The following is a 23,967-nucleotide window of genomic DNA, read 5'->3' on the forward strand; positions in this document are numbered from 1 at the left end:
ATTTTTGTAGTGGGATCCCCAACGAGTATCTCGAGGCCTACCCAAACCGATCTCTTGGTTTAAACCCTTTTCGGTTTCAATGGCACCCAACTCTAATACTTCTACAATCCTTTGATCTTGCTCCACCCAAGGCATCTATATCTTCTTACATGAGTTTCCAATAATAAGAGTCTTAATTGCTCAAAACCCAAACATAGTCTTGATTTCCCTTAGCAACAACCACAAGAGTTAATTGGAGTTGATGTGCAAAGCAATGAACATAATAAGGACTCTCATTCATGACTGTTTGTTTCAAACCATTGACATTACCTTTCATGTTACTAGACCCATATACCCTTATCCACGAACCATAGACAAGCTCAATGAATGATCCATCACCAAATCAATTATTGCAGATTTAAATGTCAAGGGGTAGTGTTTTCAAAATGTACAACTCCAAGAAATCTTTCAACAACCCTTCTTTATATCAACACAACGCAAACAAAGAGACTATTGCTCTTTTTTGGTAAACACCACTAGACTCATCAACAAGTATTGCAAAATATTCACGACCAATCTCTTCCATGATAAGGATACTAGTTTCTTTATGACAACAACTGATTATATCCTTTTGTACTGGAGGGGAAGTCAATTTACAAATCTTCAAAGCATTCTTCAAAACAACATTCCCAGCCTCTACAAAATCTTCTGCTAGCCAATTCAAAAGTCCAAGAAAGTTTCCTTTATTCAATGAATATTCACTCTCATCATGTCCACGAACTACCAAACCCTAACACAAAAGAAAACATTTAAGTGATTAGATTGATAGCTCGAAGATCCTGATTTCGATAAAAAACCCTTTGTGACACAATTATCTCTAACTTTGATTAAGACACTTAGGTGATTAGCTTGATATGCTAGGAGATAAACAATGACAAAGTTTGCTTTCTTAGCAAAAAAATGAGTTTATGAATTCTAAATGAACTTTCAAAATTGCCCCTGTTTGGTCGTACAAAAAAGTGTTAAACTTAGTCAACCATGTTCTGAACTTTGTAAGGCTCTTCTCCTATGCATAGACTCAAACTCTTGTTTTGGCACCGAAGCTTGTTGCATAGCAACAATGGAGAACGTGGAGCATCAAAACCCTGCATTGTCGATGGAGTTCTCGAACTTAAGCAAAACTGAAGAAATGATTGTTTTCACTAGTTCATTCAAACTTCAAAGCACCAAACAATCTAACAAACAACCATACTATTATACTAAGCGCAAACAAGCACTTGACCACAAATGTGCATATTTTAGGCACATTAGTAAAATCGTTATATAGCCCTCAAAAAGATATTAAGCAATTAAAGTAATTAAGGCTTTGGTCATTTTTAAATATTTTCTTCACAATTTTCAAATATAAACCAAAAACAGCTTTTGTTCAAAAGTTTATTTAGAGATGTTTAAACATAAAAAAATAAGACAGGTTGACATCACACACGTTTACTTTATTCAAAAGGTTATTTCAATAAACATTCATGCGATTTTCTGGTCCCAAACTTTAAAAAGTGACCACATGTGATCAAGATATACTTAATTTGATGAAAAACACACGAACAATACTACCTACATTGTCATCCTCAAACTTCTCATTTTTACGAGCCCCTTTTTCTTGTGCCCTTAACCAAAAGATTATGAGAAGAAAACAAATGGGCCCATAACAATATCTGTCGTTTATTTGTTCCTTCACATGCTAAATTGGCCTGGCCCGGCAGCTTATCAACAAACCAGCCCAACTGAACTAGGCACCATCAGGCTATGCTTGACCAAGTTCCAGGCCTAATCCACATGATGCTTGTGCCGTTGCGCGTACTGATCGCAATCGAAGAAGGGCCGCGTCGTAAAAGCTCCCACGCAAGTACACAACACAGTACTTCAGAAACAGGACGCGGGCTCGACGACACACCGATCAGGCGCGCCGAAGCAGCGTCCGCAGCCGACGGTCATCTCCCGGCGCCGGTCGCGGCCATGTCGAAGAAGAAGGCGGTCACGACGATGACGCTCAAAGACTTCCACGGCGGCTCCATCCCCTCCGAGCTCCCGCTCCCCTCCGCCCCCGGCGTGTAAGTTCTCGCCAAACCCTATCCCCCTATCCCTCCGTTCCCTCCTCTTTCCGATGTGAACTGACCAGGTTCGTCTCGTTTGCCGCAGCACCCCGCGCCCCGCGGATCGCACCGTCGCCTCCGCATCCCCCGTCGCAGCCGCGGTCGCACGGCCACGCGTACCGGTCGCTTCGCCTGCCGCCGCTGCGGCGGCAGCCGCGATGCCTTCCTTCCTCACAAACCCGTCCCGAATCGGCCGTCACTTCGACGAGGACGAGCGCACCCCCTTCGAGCCCACCACGCCACGCCGTCCCGCGCCGTCCCCAACGTCGTTCGCACCCGCTCCCGTGGTGGCGCCCACCAGATCAGGTCCGGGGAACGCATGGGGCCCGAAGAAGGAGGCCTCTTCGGCGCCTTCCCCTGTGGGTCATGCTCCTGCCTCCGCCGGCGACCAGATCTGGTCCGCGACACGCATCGCCCAGGCGAGCGCAGTGGAGAAGGTAATCTCCGGAAGATGGCACCCGCCGAAGCCCACGTCTCCGCCGGCGCCGGTGTCAGTTCCGGTGTTGGAGACTCCCGTGGCCCCGCCAGAGATTGAGAGGCCTAGGTCCGTTGGGGTGAGAGAGCTGGATAGTGGGGTGGAGAGGGGCGCCGCACCAGTGAGACCCGCGTCACATGAAGGAAGGATTGGGGAAGGGAGAGCTGGGGAGGTGCCAGAGAGACCCAAGTTGAAGCTGCTTCCTCGGTCCAAGCCAATTGAGGATCCTGAACAGCGTCCTACCTATGTCGAAGCGAAGCAGGTGGTTATGATTTGTTCTTTCCATGTCTCATGTCTGTGTGTGTTGGTCATGGCAAATTTAGTTGCTATGTCGTTCATGCAATAGCGACAAACCAGAGTACTGCAACGGTATTTGTCTGCTAGATATACCTCTATGCAAATTTATTGCATTTTTTACTGCCTCGTCATGGTTTCTTTATTTCTATTAAATTGGTAATAGGTATGGAAGCTTTCATGATGATACTGAAAATCTAAATGTTTTTTTGTTGGTGATGCGATCATGATTGTATAGGTGCACCAGGTCCAGGTTACTGCTGGCCTCATGAAGGCTGAGGATAACCATGATCTGCACCAGAATGCAAGGGCTACTGAAACAGGAGTTTTGGGAGCAGATGCTGAGAGCAGGGTAGCAGAGCGACCACGGCTGAATCTGAAGCCTCGTTCCTATGTAACAGGACAGTCTGATGAAATTGCTGTCAAGGAAAGGTATGTGCTGTAATCTACTGACCGTCGTATGTACAGTAAGTGCAAACATGTCCAAACTCATATTGCCTGACATTCTAATCCCAACTTGTGTATAAGTCTCTGGTATGTGACCTTTGGTTACTCCATGCTCATTCAGTTTCATGACCCTGAATGCATCTGTTACGCAATTTAGCATGCTTGCTGCATTGCTTTGGAGTCTGGAACCATATATGTTCAAAGATAAAAACAACACCAACTATGCCCTCCAGGGTCAGTGTTTCTGCATACCTTTTTCCTTATGCTTCTACATAGGTAACATTTAATTGACTGTTGTAGGGGTGGTTTTGTTGTCTTTATGATTAGATGGTGCTGTTCACCTTAAATTTTGTCAAATGTTGCATCACTGCAGTCACCAACCATACATGGAAAAGTTTTAGTGAAGTCTATGGAGCAAACAATTTAATATTTCATTCTATCAATTAAAAAAGTATGGTTTTGCTTCGGATGAGATCTCCATAAACAATGGACAAGTGTAAAGGAGAATATTGATGGTTGGAATGAGTGGTGGTAGCAGAATGATGTCTACATTCATTGAATGTAGGTAACGGCACCTCAATTTTTTTTTGAATATGCGGGAACTTGGATCTTTGTTTCCACAATTTATTAGTGATGCTTATGTTTGACAAGAATTAGGTTTGGGACCGATATATTTAAGTATTGTGTATGATATATGTAGTGTCAAATAAAATTTACTATTATTTTGACTTCTTTTTGTTACTTCAAATGCCCTAGGCCATCTCTCTTTGGTGGTGCTCGCCCCAGGGAACAAGTATGTATTCTGTGCCTTTTTAGTGATATGGTATTTATTCTTTTTTTATTTCTGTCTCAATCAAAATCTGATATTGTTCTTTTATAAACTCAGGTTCTCAAAGAACGTGGAGTGGATGTTTTGGCCAGTGATCTCGAGAAGACTTCACCAGTTGGCAGGTTGTTATATGTTGTGATGCATCATGTTAACATTGATAGATGCATTTCAGTTGTGGCAGGGCATAAGTTCTGATTTATTTATTGGATCTTGATATCAAAGGGTGTTAGAGCATCTTCAAGAGTTCCTAAAAAGACAATTGGTAAATCAATGAATTCTCTATGTGGTTAAAAAAAGTTGGGTTCCTCCAATTGTTTCCAAAAATCTTTCTTTTAAGAGATATAAGGAATTTTTTTGTATCAGAAATCCCGGACTATTTACAGATCACCCATTAACTTTAATATTTTCTTTCGTTCTTGTACATTTGCATTGTGAACCCTGTCCTTACTCTTACAGTTCCCCACATCCTTCCACCTCCAGATTGGCTGATTGACACGTTCGTGTATATTTGGGCACGATTGGGTCGATTTCCCCACGTGTGGAAAGATTGGGAGTTGTTGGAGATAGTTTTTTTTTTCAATTTTACCAAAAAATTAAGGTTGGAAGTGGGTTTTGGAAGCTCTTGGAGATGCACATAGATGGTAGTTTGTTATTACTACATGAAGAAACAATAAACAAATATAAGATAACTCCATGGTTTAAAAGTCGTCGCCTAGGCGTCGCCTAGGCGACGCCTAGGCGTCCAGGCGGGGAAATCTTCTAGGCGTCGGCGCCGCCCAGAGGAAATCGTGTATGGCGTCCGCCTTGGCGAGGTAGGCGTCCGCCTTGGCGTCGTAGGCGTCTGGGCGACGCCTTTTCCTCCCTGGGCGACGCCTTATCTCGTTTTGGGCTTTAGGGTTTTGGCGGCTAGGCGCGCGTTCTGTTTTGGGCCTGTTCCACTGTGCGCGCGCGGCAAAAATACATTGTGCGTGCGCGGCGCCGCGGCTGCTCCTTCGCGCGCAAATCTCTCTGCGCTCTCTCCCTGCTGCTCCTCTCTCCCTGCGCGCGGCGGCTGCTCCTCTCTCCCTGCGCGCGGCGGCTGCTCTGCGCGCGGCGGCTGCTGCGTTCTCCCTGCGCGCGCGCGGCTGCTGCGTGCTCCCAGCGCGCGGCTCCCTGCTACCAGCGCGCGGCTGCTGCTCTCTGCGCGTGGTCTTGCGGCTCCCTGCTCCTTGCCGCAGTGCTAGCTGCTGCTGCTGGTAAGTCCTAGTGTCGGCTTACTCCTCCCCTCCTCAAAATGATGTTTCTCATCCCCTCCTCCCCTGCTTCCCCTGGTTTCAGACTGCGCAACGAGTAGGTTTCTGTCAAGTGTCAAGACTGCAGCGACTAGCGACAAGCCGACAACATAATGTCTTCTCGAAATGAAGCTCCATCTTCTGTGGCTGGTGAGTACGATCCGAAGAGCGATCCTACCCGGAAGCCACGGAAGTCTACTGATCCAGGGTGGAAGTATGGATTTTGGCCAGATCTTCAAAATAAAGATAAGGTGGAATGCACCCTATGTGGCCAGGTTGTTAGTGGAGGGATAAAGAGGTTAAAGCAACATTTGGCAGGGGCATATGGAGATGCAAAGTTATGTCCCAAGGCTACCAGTGGAATAAGGAAGGAGATGACAAGTTATTTGGAGGCAAACAAGAGAAAAAGACCAATGTTTCTAGATGAAGATGAAGAAGATGATGAAGTGGTGGAGGTGGCAGCAGCAGATGGGACGAATGATACATCTGCTGTGGAGTCTCAAGCATCCAAGGTGCAGCCTAGTTCTGGTACAGCAGCCAAAAAAAGACAATCGACCTTGCAATTTAAGGCAAACAGTAAAGCACAGCAAAAGACAGCCAAGTCCGTAGTTGAGATGTTGCGGAAAACACCAGAGGAGGTGGTGGATGAGAGACTTTCAGGCTCTTATCAGCCCACAATCTTGGCTAGTGCAAAAAGCAAGGAGGACAAACACTATGTGGACATGCAGTGGGCTTTGTTCTTCTATGAGTGCGGTGTACCTTTCAATGCCGCAGCAGCTAGGCAGTTTCAGATTGCAATTGAGGCCACAGCACAGTTTGGTTCAGGGTATAAGCCCCCAACACCTTACCAACTAGGCGAGCCATTGCTACAAGAGGCTGTGAAGACAACAAATACAATGAGGGAGGAACATGAGCGTGCATGGAAACACTATGGTTGCACACTCATGTCTGATGGATGGTCTGATAGGAGGGGACGCCATCTCATTAACTTCTTAGTGAACAGCCCAGAGGGCACTTATTTTTTAGAGTCCGTTGATGCATCTAGTGAAGTACATGATGCATACATGCTTGCTGATTTGCTTGAGAAAAAAGTTGATGAGATTGGGAGAGACAAGGTTGTACAAGTTGTTACTGATAATGGTGCCAATTACAAAGCTGCAGGCAAGCTTCTAATGGAGAGGATTCCTACTTTATTTTGGAGTCCATGTGCTGCACATTGCTTGGACCTAATGTTGGAGGACATAGGAAACTTGAAGGAATTCAAGAAACCAATTGCACGTGCAAGGCGTGTGACAACTTTCATATACCGACACGGGAGAATTCTTGCTGCCATGAGAGAGAAAACTGGTGGGGCTGATCTTGTGAGGCCTGCAGCCACTCGTTTTGCTACTTCCTTTCTCACATTGAAGAGCTTGTACAAGCACAAGGATGCTTTGAAGGCTTTATTTGCAAGCACAGCTTGGACTGATAACAGATTGTCAAAGACTAGTGCTGGATTGGATGTGTATAACATTGTCTTCTCCACACAGTTTTGGAATTCAGTAGAAGATTGCCTTAGAGCTTCGGGGCCACTACTTATTGTACTTAGGGTGGTAGATGGAGATGAGAGGCCAGCTATGCCAGAGGTCCAAGCATTGATGAAATGTGCAAAGGAAAAGATCAATCAAAGCTTTGCTGTCCAAAGCAAGAAGACTTTACTCAAGAAAATCATAACTATAATTGAACGGCGTTGGGAGAAACAAATGGATCACCCATTGTATGGGGCTGCAATGTATTTGAACCCAGGAAAGTTGCATCCTCTCATAAGAAATGATGATGATGCTACTGTTGGTCAGCTAAGAGGTTGCTTTCTTGATGTGCTTGCAAGAATGGTAGATGATGAGGAAACTAGAGACAAGATCAATTCTCAAGCAATGGATTACGAGTTTCTTAGAGGAGCAGCTTTTTCAAATAAGATGACCAAAGATAACCTACAAACTATGACCCCACGTAAGTGTTTGTGGCTGTTACTAGTTTACTACTTACTAGTTGTTGCTAGTAGCTTGCTAAATTGTTGTGATGTTATTGCAGTTGAGTGGTGGCGTTCGTATGGTGGTCGTGCTATTGAGTTACAGAGATTTGCTAGACGTTTGGTGAGTCTTTGTGCGTCTTCATCAGGTTGTGAACGCAATTGGAGTACCTTTGAATTTGTAAGTTATTATGTGTGCCTCCTCAAGTCCTCATCCACCTACTTGGCTACTTTTGTATCCAATATTTCGGGATTAAATGACCAAGTGTTTTCTCTTTTCTTATTTTGTAGATCCATACAAAGAAAAGAAACCGATTGTTGCATAAGAGGTTGAATTCTATTGTCTTCATTTCCTACAACAGAAAGATGAAAGCTAGGTTCCAAAAACTACGCCAGAAGAAGGGGAAAAACTTTGATCCATTGGTTCATGAGGACTTCAACTGGGACAATGAGTGGGCTGATTCTTTGCATGTAGTCCCTGAAGGTGGGCGTGGGTGTGAGTGTGACCTTACATGGGACCTTGTGGATAATGCCATTGGAGCATCGCAAGCACTTCGTGGCCGAAACTTACCAAGAAGGGCCCATAATGTGTATTCAAGAAGAAATTCTGTTGCTGCACAAAACATGTCAGAGGCTGAAGAGGAAGATGAAGATGAAAATGAAGATGTTCCACATGACGATGCAGAAATCACAGATTGTGAAGATGAATCTAATGGTGGCAATGCTGGTGAAGAAGGGGAGGCACCCAATATCCCAGGAGAGTTTGATGATGATTTTTGAGCGACGAGAGACAGGGAGAGTAGCTATTGCTAGATTGCATTAGCAATTTAGCATATTTGCTGCATTACTAACTGCAGCTAGTTACTATTAATTATGCCATTACAAACTATCTATGTGGCTATTTCAGATTTGGACATTTGGTATTGTGTTGTTTTAAATTTTGTGACTTGTTGTTGTTTGTGGCTGTTACTAGTTTACTACTTACTAGTTGTTGCTAGTAGCTTGCTAAATTGTTGTGATGTTATCTACTAAGGCGTCGCCTAGGCGCCCGCCTAAGTCGCCTAGGCGGTCAGGCGGTGGCTGGGCGCCTAGTTCCGCCTAGCCGCCTTTTAAACCATGGATAACTCATCTCTATTAGGTAAGTGCATGGATTTCTGATAATTGAGTGAGTGACACTAATAATATTTGAGTAATGCTTAAGAATCTTTCGGGGCTTCTGTGCATTATGCCAAGAGTTAACTGTTCTATTAGAAAAAAGAATGATCGTGTTGTATTCTTATTACAGAAATTCATTAGGTTTCATTTCATGAACCATGAAATGGGGCTGATGAGAAAAAATGTAATGCTTGATGTGCAACCTTACCAGATTTTTCTTGTTTTATTTTATTCCACCATGGTTGAAACCGAATTTCATTACTGGAAGCAACGAAATTGCAAGTCTGATAGTACATATTACATGAAGTACTAAATGAAATGAGTGCCATCTCCTCTGGACACCTAGGGTCTAGCCAGGATGGCAACAAAAAACCACAGCTAAAAGTATTTTTTCTTGAAGAGGTTACTGGAGAACAGCATAAGTTTAACTGGTGTTACATTTACTTAATTGTCTCTGTCATTTGTAGGCCTAAAGGCGAATTTGCAAAGGTTGAGCAGAAGGTTGAAGCTATGTCCATTAACCCTTCTGTTGAAAGACATGAGAGTTTTGCAGCTGGTCATAGAGGCCCAAGGAATGGTGATAAGAAAGATCATAAGTGGAATACTGACAGGGCTGATGCATATAGGCTTACTCGTCGAGAGGACAACAGGAGGGTTGCTAGAGATATGGAGAAGCCACAGGAGCAACCACGCCCAGAGCCTGAGACCTGGCGTAAGCCGGTGGAGCCTCCAAAGCTAGAGGTTGCAACACCTCGTTTTGGGAAAGCAGCAACCGCGTTGGAGCTCGCCCAGGCCTTCTCAACGTCTATGTCTGATACTGCACCACAGAGCCGGTTGACCAGTGCTCCCAGTCCAAGAGTTCCTCCTAGCCCAGGGGCTAGTAGGGATCAGTCTGGCTTTTCAAGGCTCACTGACAGCAGGACGTTACACTCGGGCCCTTCCCAGCGAAAGATAAATGGCTACTGATCGCTTGGCACACATATTACATGTGCCACGATGATAGCCCAGGCATCATGGCCTCGATGAAGCGCCCAGCTGTATCTTCATACTCAACTGTCCCTGCGTGGAGAAGTCCAGTTGTTGCTCTGTCCAATGGTGGTACGCGAGGGTCTCTAATCTCATTGCTGGCAAGCAAAAGGCTCCTCTCCCATAAGTTTCTGGTCAGTGATTTATAACTGACGGTTCGTTTCCTCTCTTGATAACGAGAGATGTGAATTTGTGAACTGTTTCTGCTTATGTTCGCCAGCCACTATTTATTGCTGGGGAATAATTGCAGCTGCCTGCGCACCGTAGTTGGTTGCACTTGCAGACGCCGCAAAATTGGGATTTTATCGTGCTAGTTTTGTTTTTTTTTTTTGCCAGAAGAAACTATTGATACTTTGTAGTCTTGTTTACTTTACGGTGATATTATGATTAGAGGATAGGACCTTCGTTCTTGGTTGTCTATTTGGTACAATCCTCGATTGGATCACTGAAATTTCGCTGGATTACGACTGGAACAGAGAAATTATGTTTGAAAATCCTGTGCAATTGGTGCCATCCAAATGGGACTCTGAAGACTTGTTTTTCGGTTTTTTGTTTGGTATCGCGTAGGCCTGTAATGGGTTCAGTTCGACCTGTTTGTGAATACGCTCCGCCCCTCAAATCTAGTGACAGGTAGAAGCGGGTCGACCCTGAAGGAAACAGGAGCAATCTGGATGATTCATTTTGAATTGCCCAATTTGCTTTAAAAAAGGAGGTGAAACTGGGAAGTCTAGATTCCAGTAGTTGTGGAAGTAGTCACGCTGGACGCCGTAGAAAAACCAAGCGGAGCAAATTTTATAGCAAACCTTCCAGCGCAAGTAGCCCATGTTCGCAGCTAGCTTAGCCTCTCCGCTCCGGCGTGATCCATCCATCAGGTCGTATGTGGCCGAGCTGAGTGGGAAACAAAAAGGCCAGGAAGGGGAGGAACATCTGCTGGCTGCTGCGTCGTTTCACGTTCGACCTGACGAGCGGCCGGCACACACAAACGTGTTCGGTTCCCTGTTTTGACACGACGACATCCATCCAACCGCCCATCACGCGTAACAAATCTAAAATAGTACTCCCTTCTTATTTATTTATTTGCTATGTTTTAGTAAAAAATTAAACTACCGTGCAACAAATGTTCGAGAACGAAAGTATTATTTTGATTTATATCAAAATCTATATATAATTTTGTCATCGTAACTAGTGAATAAATTTACCCGTAAATAATGGAACCTATACTTTATGATGCGTTCATCTAAACGACAGACGGGGGAGGCGTTTGTGGAGACCAGCAAGCAGCAGCAGCCTTTTTTTTCCGACATGAGTGATGGCTTTGCGCTTCGTGGCCTTTGCAGGCGAAATTGATTGCAGGAGAAAGGGGGGAAAAGAGAGGCAGAGGGCCTGTTTTGTCACGGCTAGGCAGTCAGCATATTCCTTCCCTTGGTAAGTCCTGCTGCGCCACTCTTAATACGAACACCATCATGAGAGAAGCAATTGGAAGCGTGGCCAGATCACCCGCCCGCATGTGCACTGCTCAATCCTAGTTTAACCTTTGTTTTACCTTCTCAAAAGAGCATCCAAAAAGATCCAGGAAGAAACAAATAAAAGTCCAGTCAGCCCCCCCCACCACCCCGGCCTGGAAAGGGGCTCGAATGCCCATGGGCCCATGGCCCATGCCTTTCTTTCTTTCTTTTAAGCCCTGCATGCATGCAGATCAGAGCTGCGGCTGCGGGCCTGCGGCCCCGCCCTTGCCCTTGCCCTTGCCCTTGCTTTCTAAACAAACACCTGTTACAGTACAGCCAGTGGTGCATCGCGAGCTAGGAGCGAGCCCAACCGAGCCACTCTTTCGAGCTCGCGAGATGAGCTCCCGAGACGGGTGATCTACAAATCAATTGTCCCGCTGATACCTCACCTGCCTGCCATGCTCCTTGGATGCTCCTGTGGCCGCCTGCCCGCCTCGCCTTCATCCGCTTGTGCGGGAAGGCCGGGAACGGAAAAAAAAACAAACAGTGCAGTGGGACGGCACTAGCGTCTCGTGCATTGCATGTACGTTTTGGCTTTGAGATCAGCTCACAGCTCAGCAACAGCAGCAAGCGTATCATATTCATATCTTCCCCACGCCATGGGCGGCGAACCGAATCCATAGGCATAGGACGCCCAACAGCGGCCACCGCGAATTGTTCCGTGGACCGCTCTATGTCTCTATCCCCGGCCGGCGGCAGGGTGGGTGGCGACGACAGTACAGTACAGTAGCGAGCAGCGGAGCTACAGGAAGGCAGGCCGGCCACAGAGGACAGTACTGCATGAGACAATTGTCCGGGTGTTTACTGCCACCCTCCGACGGGCGGGGCGCGTGTCCGGATGCTTCGAATTCCCGCGGCGTTCCCTGTCGCCCGCTCACACCCTCCGATCAGCCCGGGCGACGGGTGTTTATTGAACCTCAACAGCTATTTTTATTAGCTAACTATTAGCTTTAGAGGGTTTTTGGTACGGAGCCTCAGTATAACAATATATAAGTATGTCAAATAAAGTAGTTTGTGGTCTCATACATGCATCTCTGGAAGATGATGCATGAAGCTGTAGTTTTATCCCTGTTGCCAGCTAGTTGTAATAAATGAGACAAACGCACTTGCCAATTGCCATGCGCTGTTTTGTAAATTGGACCAGGACGAATAGTCTTCTTTTTTGCTTTTTTGCTTTTAGAAGAAAGATGATGCTTGTTTGGCTGTAACCAACTCAGATAACAGGTTTGTCTCTATCTACCTACGTTGATTATATTTTAAAATGTCTTCTCTGGTCTGAAACAACAGGATGACCATTAAAGAGGACATTTTTGTTCCTTAAATAAAAAAAACCCAAGCGAAACCAATTGAAGAGAGAATCTGACGCAGGGGAATCAGACAGTCTCGACGACCAACTCCAATCTCAACAGTCGACGCATAAATTAATAATCCAATTTCTGTCTCTACCTATCTACTACCGTCTCTCTCTCTCACACACACACACAATAGTCCACTCTTCTTCACCATTCACCAACACCAAAGTCACCAACCCACCCCGGTGTTCCTGTAACTGTAAGAAATCCAAAACCCACACACCCCTTCTTCTCTCTCCCACCATCTTTTTGTTGCCCATGCCTTTGCTGCGGGAGAAGGACAGGGACTACCGCAGCCAGCACAGGCATAGCACCCGAGTGGCCAGGCATACGTGCAACTGTGCAAAGAGGAGGCAGTGGCAGTGGGAGCCTGGGCTGGGAGGAGAAAAATCAGGAACCAGTCTTACATATTCTCCCCAAAGCTTCCCCCCTGCAAGCTCCACAGCACGGCAGAGGGCGCGAGCACCAACTTTGCGTCCATTAACTGCTCAGAGCCTCAGAGCATCAGGTGCGCTTCAGCGTCTAGCCATTTGGCGGCTTGGGCTTTCTGCGTGGGTGCCGCATCCTCTCCCTCCCACCTTTGCTTCCATTCCATCCCCATCACCGCAGCCTTTTTTTTTTGCCTCGCATCATCGCCATGTTGCTTTAAAGTTCAAAACTTGCGGGGTTGGGGAGGAACGGAGTCTTAAGATGAGCGGTGTCGGTGTCGTCCTTAAGGTGGACGTCAACGGCGAGGAGCTCTTCTTCGTTGATAAGGTGCGGTGCGGTGCGGCTCCCTCTTAGCTTGTGTTCACGTTCTTGCTTCCTCTTCCTCCTCCATGGATGATTATGCCATTTTAAGGTCTCTTCTTGCTCTGCTCTCAACTCTGGTGTGTTTATGTTTCTCTCCATACACGGCGGCGGCGGCATGATGATGTCGATGCTTTTGGTTTTGGTGCTGTACTCTTTCCCAGATTGGCAGCTTGCTGCCCACAGCCTAGCGGCCGGCTCTCTCTATTTTTGGACTCACTGTTGTCTAGCCGCTTGTTTCTTGTGGACACCTTACCTTAGCCTTGGGGGATGAGTGATGCTTGGCAGCTTGCCATATCATATCCTGCTGGAATCGAACCGGCTTCTGATTCTTCCTTCTTGTAGTTTACCTTGGCATCGTCTTCCCCAATTCGGTCGCGTCCAACCCTTCCTCTCTGGCCTTATTCCGACGTTTTCCTCTTGATTTGTACCCCCGTCGCAGGTTTCCGAGACGTGTGCGGCTTGTCACACTCACACCCCGATGGTTGGTTCCCTGCCAGTCTCCGACTGCTAGTTCCTATTTCGCCTCATGGCTTGAAAATCCTTGCCTTGTCTGTCGTCCCATCACTTCTAGCCTGCCGTTTTGTGGGTCAAGACATCGATAGCATGTTTGTCACACGCCACCCTGATATTTCCACTCATTATTATGCTAACCTGCAACCATGCTTCCACATAATTTGTGTCGACGAATCACTCAGATTCATCACCCTGCACTTTTTTTTGTTCTTGTTTCTGTTCCTCTGGAATTTTACTGACCGCGCTGTTTCTGAGAGGTGGCGGGAAGGGCAGAGCAGCACGTCGCGACTCTTTTTCTTTACACACAGTGATGTGAAGCTGTGTCCGTTTCCCCATCGCTGTCATCAATGAGCTCGCACCATGCCTGGTCCTTCCGTTCATATTAATGGCGTAACTGTACCGAGCATTTCCCGCACCCGCTAACGTTCTTCTCCGTCCTCCCGCTCCATTCCTCCACTGCTGGGCGTTAATGGCGTAAACAGCTGCCTATAGCTCATCTTCTTGGCCGTTTTCTATGCGAGGTTTAATGCCCGTTTGGTCACTACGACTTCCCCCCAGGCCCCCATTGAAGAAGCTTGCTACACTCTGCTCCGCAAAGAGAGAGACCTGATCTTCTTGGCGTCGGTGTTTAATTTGGATTCTTGCAAGTGGGTGGCGTCTCGCGTTCTTGCGGGCTTGTGCTTCTTTAATGCGCTGACGCTTCTTGTCCTGAATTGCCGTTGCGTTTTTTGGATACGAATTGCCGGACGTTCTTGCGCGTTTCTGCGGTAGGATCAGGAGGCTGGTGGTCGCCGGCGCAGCGTCTGCGAGGCGGCATCCGAGGCCGAGGGTACCACTGCACGGATTCCCCGGTGGCCCCGAGGCGTTCGAGCTCGTCGCGAGGTTCTGCTACGCTGACGGCGGACGCGGCGGGGCGGTGACCGCGGCCAACGCGTGCGCGCTGCGGTGCGCGGCGGAGTTCCTGGACATGGCGGCGGCCGCAGACGCGCCCGCGCCCGAGGCCGCGTCCACGGCCGCGCCGAGCCTGGTGCGGATGACGGAGAAGGCGCTCGAGGAGATGCCGCACTGGCCGTGGCACGCCGTCGTGGACGCCGTGAAGCAGTGCCAGCGCCGCCTGCTCCCGCTCGCGGACTCCACCGGCGCGTTCGACGCGGCCGTGGCCGCGCTGGTGTCCCAGATGGCCGTGCCCCCGCCGGCCGGGGACGCCACGCCCACGGGCTCCTCGCCGGAGAGCACGGCGTTCCGCTTCTCGTGCGACACCAAGAGCAGCGGCCTAAGCCTGCGCGGCGGGTCCTGCGTCAGCCGCACCTGGTGGTTCGAGGACCTCGTCGCGCTCGCCCCCGCCACGGTGGAGCGCGTCGCCTCGGCGCTCGTGGCCAGGGGCACCGACCACGGCGTCGTCGCCCGGTTCCTCTTCTACTACCTCAAGTGCCGCATCGCCGGCGCGAGCGCCGACGACAAGAAGGCGATGCTGGAGGCGTCGGTCGCCGTCATGGCCAGCCTCGACCGGAGCGCGGTCTCCTTCAAGGGCCTCTTCGGCATCCTGAGGGTGGCCGCGCCGCTGAGGCTAGCCGACGCGTGCCAGGACCGGCTCGTCGCCATGATCGGCCGCAAGCTGGACCACGCGACGCTCGATAACCTGCTCGTCCCAGCGCCGCCAGGGACGGCCAGCCTGTACGACGTGAGTCTGGTGCTCAGGTTCTTGGCCGCGTTCCTCCGCGGCGGCGCCAGCGACGAGCCGGCGAAGCTGAAGAAGGTGGGCGGGCTCACGGACCTGTACCTGGCCGAGGTCGCTCCGGACCCGTCCCTTCGCCCGGCCAAGTTCCTGGATCTCGCTACCGCGCTACCGGCTCCGGCGAGGGACTGCCACGACGCGCTGTATCGCGCCATCGACGTTTATTTCCAGGTAATTTACTAGTACTAACTACGTAACATTCCATTCCGACAACGTCCTAATTTCGACAGCATTTCACATTTACTTCGCATTAACTCTGCTTAGATTAGACAACAATTACTACTGCGCATTAATTGCCAGCATGTCAGTGCTTCCTCTGAATCCTATATATTCCTATGTATGCATGTTCTCTGAACCAATTGATTGGCCAGCAAGATAGAAATGACCGTTTACTGCTAGTATCATATTAATGTTCATCGTGTCAGGTTCACGGGCGACTGACGGACGAGGAGAAGATGAACATCTGCAGGGGGCTCAGCTACGAGAAGCTATCGCCGGAATGCTGCAAGCACATGTTGCGGAACGGCGAGTTCCCGACCACGGCGGCGGTGCAAGCGCTGGCATCGCAGCACACGGTGTTGAAGAGCGTCGTGCTGCGCGAACCGGGCCAACTGAAGTCCGTGTCGCCATCCCCTACCGCTTCCACGGGAAAGCGCCGCGACGGCTATGACGACGACAATGGCGGCGGCGAGAACGACGGGCAGGTGATCCTGTACGCGAGACGGCTGGACCTGTCGGTGGAGAACCAGAACCTGCGGTCGCTCCTTGACGGGATGCACTGGCGGGTGGTGGAGCTGGAGAAGGTGTGCAGCCGGATGAAGACGCGGATGAGCAAGATGAAGCAGGCCAGGAGAGGCGGCGGCGGCCGCACCGCCAGGTCGCTCCCTAGGATGTGTTCTTGATCCAGCTCGCCCTGCCACTAGCGCTTAGCGGTGATCGCAACACTGTACCATAGCGACGATGTACATACTCTAGTTGCTAGGAATCAATCAAAAGCGGATCGCAGCTGGGATCTGTCCGGACATGCGCTGCGCGGCCGGCCGATCCGGCGCCGGCGGGAGCCACAGCATCCACAAGATGCGCTAGCTATGGTAGCATTAATAACTAACTGCTCGCACCGATCCCACCTACGTCACCTCATCCCCAGTCCCCCACCCTAGCTGCCGCGCCGCCGCCGCTGCTCTTCTGGTGTGCTGTAGCTGTAGACTGTAGAGCTTGCCGGACTGCATCCGTGCGTGCGTTCTCGCACTCGCAGGCAGAGCATTATTGCATTGGCATGCCATGCCATTATGCCAAGCCAGAACCGTACGGGGCCTGGCCGGCCGTGCAGCGCCACCGTGACGACGAAGCATGAATGAATGAACCGGTAGCTCCATCCTGCATCTGCACTGCACTGCACGGGCGCTCTGCGAGCCCTGCTGGTCGGTACGATACGAACCACACGTTGTACGTCTACAGAGTACGGGCTTTGGCCGCCATTGTTAACCCTTTTGAAATGCCAAAATTTTCCTAGACTGCTACTAGTGGCTTCGAGATTCTCGTCACACTAGTGGCTTGCGGGTGACGTAAACTGTGGCGGATCCCATTCCCGTGCGTGCCCATGCACATGCAGGTTGACATCGGAATTAGCGGTCCTCAGACCGTGGGATTCCTTTAACCATCAATCAAATCTATACTACCTATTAAGGCTCTAAGGGGTAGGCTGCCTCCCCTGGTTCTGCCTTCCATGAATCTACGCCGTCCATCTATATCATCAAATCTACACCGTCCGTCCGTGCGCTTCGTCGCCCCGCCTGATCCGCCAACATCCCACGTCCGTTCGTGCGCCCCGACCCCCCGCCTCACCGGCTCACCCGCCCCCGCTCAAACCGCGCTCGCTCGCCCACCCTGCAACCCTAGCCTCCGCTCCCCTCTTCCTCGACACCACACACACGGGCGCGGGCGTGGAGACCGACCACCACGGCACCACCTCCTCCTCCGGTTGCCTCCGGCCTCGCCATCCCTCTGTCCTCATCCCCGCGCCCCCGCCCACGCTCGCCCGTGATCCTCGCAAACAACGCTTGGACGCGCCGGTGAGGTGGACGAGAGGCGGAGTCGGCGGCGGCGGCGATGGCGGGCGGCGGCGATGGCGGGCGGCGGCGGGGAGCGAGACGCGGACGAGGAGACGTGGAACCAGATGATGCAGAACCTATTCGGAGACCAGTCGGAGGAAGAGGACGATGCGGACGACGACGTCGTCGATGAGGACGACGGCCAGCAGCAACAGCTGCAGTCACCCCCGCACCACCACCACGAGATAGAGGACGACGCCGATGAAGACGGCGACGACGCCCGCAGCGACGCGCCTGCCCGCCACGGCGGATACCACTCGGTAAGCCTGCCCGTCTCCTTCCCCGCCGCGATTCCGATTCGCCTCGACAGCTTTGCTGTTCCCCGTCGAACCTGCCTGGGGCTGGGCAGGGCTTAGGTTTTCGGATTCGTTCGTGGGACTCGGGGATGCAGTTTTTTTTTGTACGGGGAGTTGTACAGTCGGTGCGGAATTGTTAGAATTATGCTGAGATTTGGAGACGCGCTTGATTTTGTTTTATTGTGTACATGCAGAGAGAGGTTGATGAATCCATGAATTTGTTTGCCTTATATTGACTCCAAGTCCAGTCCTCTGTTCTACTAAACCCAAACACTAGAAAAAAATTGGAGTTTCAGGTTCACAAGGTCTAGACACGTGCTTCATTGCATTTACAGGAGTATAGCACATGTTTTCTCTGTCATGTTTTGCTTTACAAGTTTCATTGCTACTCAGTTGGGTTTAGGAAAACTGTAGTTTAGTTGATTTCTGCAAGCGCACCAACCTGTGAGTTACTAAACTGTAAATCTATTTACATTTTTGGGAAATTTTGAGCGATATCAATTGATCTTAACAACACCGGACCTATTCTGCTGAGAATTTGGGCCACCGTGCTGTTCCCCGTCCTCATCCGCGCGCCCCCGCCCACGCTCGCCCGTGATCTCCGCCGCCGCGTCTTCACCACCCTCACTCGTGATCTCCGCCGCCGTCCGCACTTGGGTCAGGTCAGATCTGCGTTTGGTGGCCATCCCCATCTTCATCCTCTTCCGCGCGCCCACGCCCACTCTTCATCCTATTTCCGACATGGGGGAGGACGACAAGGTCATTGTCGAGCGTTGTGCCAGGGAACGGAGTCGCCCACTGACAGCTCCTCACCACCGACAGGAAGCAGCTCGTGGAGATGCTCAAGCGGTCACCCTATTTCCTCTCCACCCACGTCCACCTCTAGGTCCGCGCGGGCGACCAATCCAACGAGGCACCGTTCTCCCCATCAAGGTAACCTAGATTTTCTCCTATTCCCACCAAATACTGCATCGGTTACCTACATCGCACATGGAAATAGGAGCAACTTCTTTGGGTTTGGTCGGCTGAGAGCTGGTGGTGTGCTAACCTTGTGTAGTCATGATTTCTGATGATGAGAGACACTGATGAAATATTCGACAAAAAGTTGTACTCATTTTCTACTGTCATCATCTCATTAAGGTGATTGCAATGTACAGGGTTTCATGACAAATGCTGTGAAAAGACAGATGAGACTTCAATATCTTCTGCTCAGCTAAGCCCGCTTGGTACATATTCACTACGCCTTTTAATTTTAATGATATACATTGCTTACAGATACATTGCTTACAGATACATTGCTTACATATCTAATGTCTTTTATGGGACATCTTAGCCACTACGACCAAGACGACCCTAACCTCACAATGACGTGTTGTTGTTCTAAAAAATGCATCCAAAACAGTTTCTTCTTTATAGTTTGTAGACATTAGGTGGCTATACACTTTCTGTCTTGATTATACAATGAAGCCTTTAGCCAATCTTATGGTACTTGTGAGACTAATAAAAGGTGGCTATGTTTTATGTAGATAAAACATAGTACCAAACATTAATGGCTTCAAGGCTAGCAAATGTTCGAGGACACTTGATCTGCACCAATGAGGTACAACCTTGCACTTTCCAAGTATGGATCAATATTTCATTCAGCAATTAAATAGCATGAATGTGTAGTTGACATTTTTTCTCCTTTTATTAGTCTCATGAACTCTCAATTCTTATTAGTGGTACTTGTGAGTGAAGTGCCTCCCTTCGTTTATATTTGCGGAGCAAGTTAAATCCCACGATTTTTTGTTGACGCAGGTTCCTGGATCTGAACAAGCCTGGCACAAAAATTAGGAAAATAACAAAGCACGGTTGGGATGGGGATGGGACGATTCTGATATGAATGATTGAATTGCCGCTCATCTTACCTGACAGATCGGTAAATATCTCTCGCTCATTGGTACCGTTCTTTATTAGACGTGCAGGTACCGTTCTTTATTAGATCAGTTTTATATATACGATGATATTACTTTTTTGCATGTCTGGTCTTCTGCCATTGGTTTTGGTTTAGGGAAGAGATGCTCTAATACTTGATGTCAAACATAGCTTGAAACTCTACATTACCAAGATGCACTAAGATGGCTCCTTGCATAGATGTGTAATTCTACAAATGTTCTTCTTTTGGACTCTTGAATGATAAGCCCAGCGCGGTGGTGAGAAGTCTTTTCACTGAGCCAAAGGTCCTGGTTTGACGCTGCCTCCTTGCAAAAATGCAGGGGTAAGGCTTGCCTCAATTTTTCTTCTTCCTGAGACCCTACTCATGTGGGAGCCACCAACACTGGGTCTGTCATTTTTTTTGGCCTTTTGTCCAAGCCTTTAGAACAGGATTTTCTATTTTAGTATCATGATATTGCTTGATCGTGGGATATTTCACTATGCCCTATTGTTGTTATAAGTATGATCTTGACATGGCATAACTACATCCTCAAGTCATCTATTGGATCTCTCGCTATGCATTTGAGTTAGTTGAGTATGATCTTGGCAAAGCATAACAACATGGCATAACTACATACCATATATCTTCTTTTAGCCAGGAATGGTGTCTTACTGTATCTTTGCTTGCTTCATGTGTTTGTCAGCAACATGCTTTATTCCATGGTAGAATATCAGAATGTTGTTTTCAAACAAATAATGCAATAATTACACATTTAATGCTTAGTTATGGCGATGGAATCCCAAACAGAGGCACTCGGCCAGTTAGCAACTGATGATTTATTAGAAGAAAAGGTAAAAATAAACATTTACAAACCAATATAAATACTTGCCTTGTGCTAATATCACATGACTGTCTCTATTTATTGGTGAACAGTTAGCACTGCTTGAGACTTCATCTGTTGATGATGATCTTTCACAACTGAAAAAGGAATTGTCTGGAAGCTCTTTGGTATGTATTGTTATCTGGGTTATCAAATTAGAATTCTAACGATTGAAGCTAATGAGATACCTGCTGTCTATTTATTTCAGTAAATATTCATTCTAGCTGCTGACCTTTCATCTGATGATTTATTTCAGTAACAGTTAACAATTGAAGCTAATGCGATATCTGCTTGTTCACAAAATAGAACAACATGATGTTATTTTGGTGCACATTTACTGGATATATTTTTGTTCTAAAAAAAGACATTGATTAAATGTATAGAGTATGGATTACAATCTGTAGACAGCCAGCAAATTTTTTGTCCTTCTAGAATAGTTTACTCTATCCATCTTCTATAGTCCCCATTGATTCAGAGTTACTTTTGTTGTTTTGGTCAATCCCCATGAGGTGGAGTTCACCTTTAGAATTTATTCCTTTTGAGTTCTTCATGTTATACTGGGTCATAACCTAATGCCTATTCATATTTCAGGACATGGGAGAACCTGGAACAGCTGTGGAGGTTCGAGCATTTACTACATTTTCCCTTAAAAATATTACAAACCTTATTTGGTCTCCTTCAGTCTACTGAAGTGTAACGACCTGTAGTTAATTGAAGCTCATTTCTTCCCCTGAGATGATTTCCCCTTTTCTATCATAACCTTGGTTATTTATCTGTCACACTAACATTGCTATCAGAATGCTACTATTTGTACAAATAGAAGATATAATGCGGACTACACTACCTGGGCTTATTTCATCGCCTTTGCTATAACTCAGGGGCACATTATGGAAGGTGATCCTGAACTTATTGATGATTCTGAGTTTTATCAACAACTTCTCAAGTAGTTCCTTGAGTCATGTGATAGAGGGGCATCAGGTTAGTTCATTTTAACTATTGAACTTATTATTATTTATTTACACACAGTTGTATTCGATCCCGAATCCGATTGAAATACATTAGGGTAGGATACAGGATGACATACTATCCATCTATATCCGTCCGTTTTCACCCTAGAATTTATTTATATATCAACATGCATACTGAAACATGGTTCATCCTTGATCTTTGTTCTAACTGAATTGATGGTCTCTGGCCACAATATAACTATGGGGGCTGACCAACATGAGGCATTGAGGCAGACCAACAAATCAACATAAATAAGGTGCTAGCTTCTCAAACTTTTTTTAGAATGAGATATATGAACTGTATGTCATGTCAGTGTGATTAATTTTGCCATGTTACAGATCATAGTGTTGACACCAATACTCGAGAAATACTAGAAATCCCTGTACTGTGGTTTTTCTTCAACCTGCTTTGGTGGCAGGGTGCCATTTTAGGAGCATATGAGGTGGCTGATTCTGACTCCCACTGAATAAAGCTCAGTATCTGCTAAGAACTACTCCCATTATGCTTACACAGAAATGCTTCTGATATAATTAATAGCATCAATCCCCTGCAGTATCTGGTACCGCATTACAAGACTTGTTATGGTTACAAATTATGACTGCAAGTCCCTTATAACCTAGGGCGAAAGTGGAATATAGAAAGAGCTAATCTCTCAATATAACCAGTAGCTGGTGTTTACATCAGCAACATGTTCTCAGTTGACATGGATTTGGAATTTTGGATAGTGTATAATTATGTAATTTTGGTTTGCATATATTCAAGACTGCAACTAGCACAGTGCATATAACTTACTCGGTCCTAATGGTAATTTCAAAAGCTTGGTATATTTATAAGGAAAAATTCAGAATTTCATCTCGACCTTGAAAAATGTGCAAAATATCATAGCTTGTAGACTGTTATTTAGAGCTCAATTAGTACAATGCATGTGCGTTGCGACGGCACACAATTATATTTGATACCCATAAAAAATAAGTGAACATATGGTCCATATATCAGATATTAAACTGATAAGAACAAATATTACACCTTATCTTAGTCAAAAGGCCGAGAAAGGTATAGGTCGCTCGGTCGCTCGTCCTCCTCCATCTAGCGAATTGGTACTATGTGGGAGCGTTGCACTGCGAGTGGCGGCTTCCTATCATATTGGGCTTGGGTGGTTTCTCAAGGCCCATCTGTACTGTAACGACTCATTGTTAGGTGAGAAGTGGGGAAGAATAATAGACCTATGCGCTTCGCACGAGACGCTCGACGCACGAAACTGATGCTTTAATAGAGTAGAGATTAAACGATTTCTTACAAAGTTTTGATTTACTGATTCTGTTCAATAAGTTTTTCTATTTTTCCAACAGATTGTGAGTAGGATTAAGAAAGAGTGCCCTAATGTACCCCTTGTGTTGTATATAAATGGAAATGGAGGTTTGCTTGAGCGCATGAAGAACACAGGAGTTGATGTTATTGGGCTTGACTGGACAGTGGACATGACTGATGGAAGGAGGCGCCTTGGTAATGGCATTAGTGTACAAGGGAATGTTGATCCAGCATTTTTGTTCTCACCATTACCAGTACTGACTGATGAAATTCATAGGTTAGTAAAGGCTCAAAGATTTCCATTTAATTTATGTTATTTTGTGTTTTTGCTTAATGCTCATATGCAATTCATTAATGAGATCACCTCAAGTGCTGCTTGAGCAGTATATTATACATCTTCATGTCAGGTACGATTGGTTGCCTGCACTATGATAAACCTGCATTACACCCTATGCAGCATAACCTTAGCCTTTATAACTGCATGCAATGAGGTGTGTTTTGGTTTGATTGTCTACCTTTTTCATCGTTGGAGACTGTCTGGTTGCTTGCATGGAGTTGGATGCAGTCACCTCTTTGTTACTGTGGTTGGCCTAAACTCTATCACCTCATTCATTCTTCAACCTCTGTCTCCCTCATCTTTTCTGACTTCCTACGTTATACAACATGAACTACATCATTGCCACCTCCGTCCCACAAAATCCAAAGCGGCAGGCCTTGTCCTTTTGCTCTCTCTGCCCCTCCTGCTAATCACAAATCGTCTCCTTGGAAAACACCGATGCGAGCACTGAAGTCAGGCGGCAGGCACCGGCATGACACTGACCAGCCGAACACCGATGAGTGGCAAGTTGGGGGACGAGGAGCGAGGATATCAGCCGTTGCGGTGAAGGTCGTGGGAGGTGAGCCTCACTTAGTCACTTA

The 23,967-nt window shown here is 47.5% G+C and overlaps 2 protein-coding genes and 1 pseudogene across 10 annotated transcripts; 2 read left to right on the top strand and 1 right to left on the bottom strand.

The window, feature by feature from the left end:
- The first annotated feature begins 1,810 nt into the window (after positions 1-1,810).
- On the top strand, positions 1,811-10,146 carry LOC100383319 (uncharacterized). Of its 6 annotated transcripts, none has more exons than XM_008670182.3 (7): positions 1,811-2,087; positions 2,176-2,866; positions 3,137-3,330; positions 3,467-3,579; positions 4,102-4,138; positions 4,232-4,296; positions 9,076-10,128. In XM_008670182.3, exons 1-7 carry the CDS (start codon positions 1,813-1,815, stop codon positions 9,345-9,347), a joined length of 1,647 nt encoding a protein of 548 aa, XP_008668404.2. In that variant the 5' UTR covers positions 1,811-1,812; the 3' UTR covers positions 9,348-10,128. The 6 variants fall into 6 exon arrangements, with proteins under 6 accessions (XP_008668404.2, NP_001169448.1, XP_035820821.1 ...); XM_035964928.1 differs by lacking the exons at positions 1,811-2,087; positions 3,467-3,579 and adding exons at positions 5,492-7,434; positions 7,516-7,634 and having other exon boundaries at positions 2,392-2,866; positions 4,232-5,409; positions 7,745-10,128; NM_001175977.2 differs by lacking the exon at positions 3,467-3,579 and having other exon boundaries at positions 1,831-2,087; positions 9,076-10,146.
- Positions 10,147-12,697: 2,551 nt separating this feature from the next.
- LOC103157008 (putative phototropic-responsive NPH3 family protein) lies at positions 12,698-16,661 on the top strand. Of its 4 annotated transcripts, none has more exons than XM_023301560.2 (3): positions 12,698-12,999; positions 14,574-15,702; positions 15,957-16,661. In XM_023301560.2, exons 2-3 carry the CDS (start codon positions 14,764-14,766, stop codon positions 16,431-16,433), a joined length of 1,416 nt encoding a protein of 471 aa, XP_023157328.1. In that variant the 5' UTR covers positions 12,698-12,999; positions 14,574-14,763; the 3' UTR covers positions 16,434-16,661. The 4 variants fall into 4 exon arrangements, with proteins under 4 accessions (XP_023157328.1, XP_008668596.1, XP_008668598.1 ...); XM_008670374.4 differs by having other exon boundaries at positions 12,761-13,247; positions 14,568-15,702; XM_008670376.4 differs by having other exon boundaries at positions 12,761-13,247.
- Positions 16,662-22,650: 5,989 nt separating this feature from the next.
- On the bottom strand, positions 22,651-22,798 carry LOC111590956 (uncharacterized; annotated as a pseudogene).
- Between the last annotated feature and the right edge of the window lie 1,169 nt (positions 22,799-23,967).

The sequence above is a fragment of the Zea mays genome, chromosome 2, assembly GCF_902167145.1.
Source record: "Zea mays cultivar B73 chromosome 2, Zm-B73-REFERENCE-NAM-5.0, whole genome shotgun sequence".
Taxonomy (NCBI): Eukaryota; Viridiplantae; Streptophyta; class Magnoliopsida; order Poales; family Poaceae; genus Zea; species Zea mays.

What these genes read in the sequence shown, in the direction of transcription:
- LOC100383319 (XM_035964927.1), top strand. Translation starts at nt 5,559, where the DNA reads ATGTCTTCTCGAAATGAAGCTCCATCTTCTGTGGCTGGTGAGTACGAT. An exon ending in ATTGGAGTACCTTTGAATTT is followed by an intron (nt 7,635 to 7,744) that starts GTAAGTTATTAT and finishes CTTATTTTGTAG; the next exon opens with ATCCATACAAAGAAAAGAAA.
- LOC103157008 (XM_023301560.2), top strand. Translation starts at nt 14,764, where the DNA reads ATGGCGGCGGCCGCAGACGCGCCCGCGCCCGAGGCCGCGTCCACGGCC. An exon ending in CCATCGACGTTTATTTCCAG is followed by an intron (nt 15,703 to 15,956) that starts GTAATTTACTAG and finishes TCATCGTGTCAG; the next exon opens with GTTCACGGGCGACTGACGGA.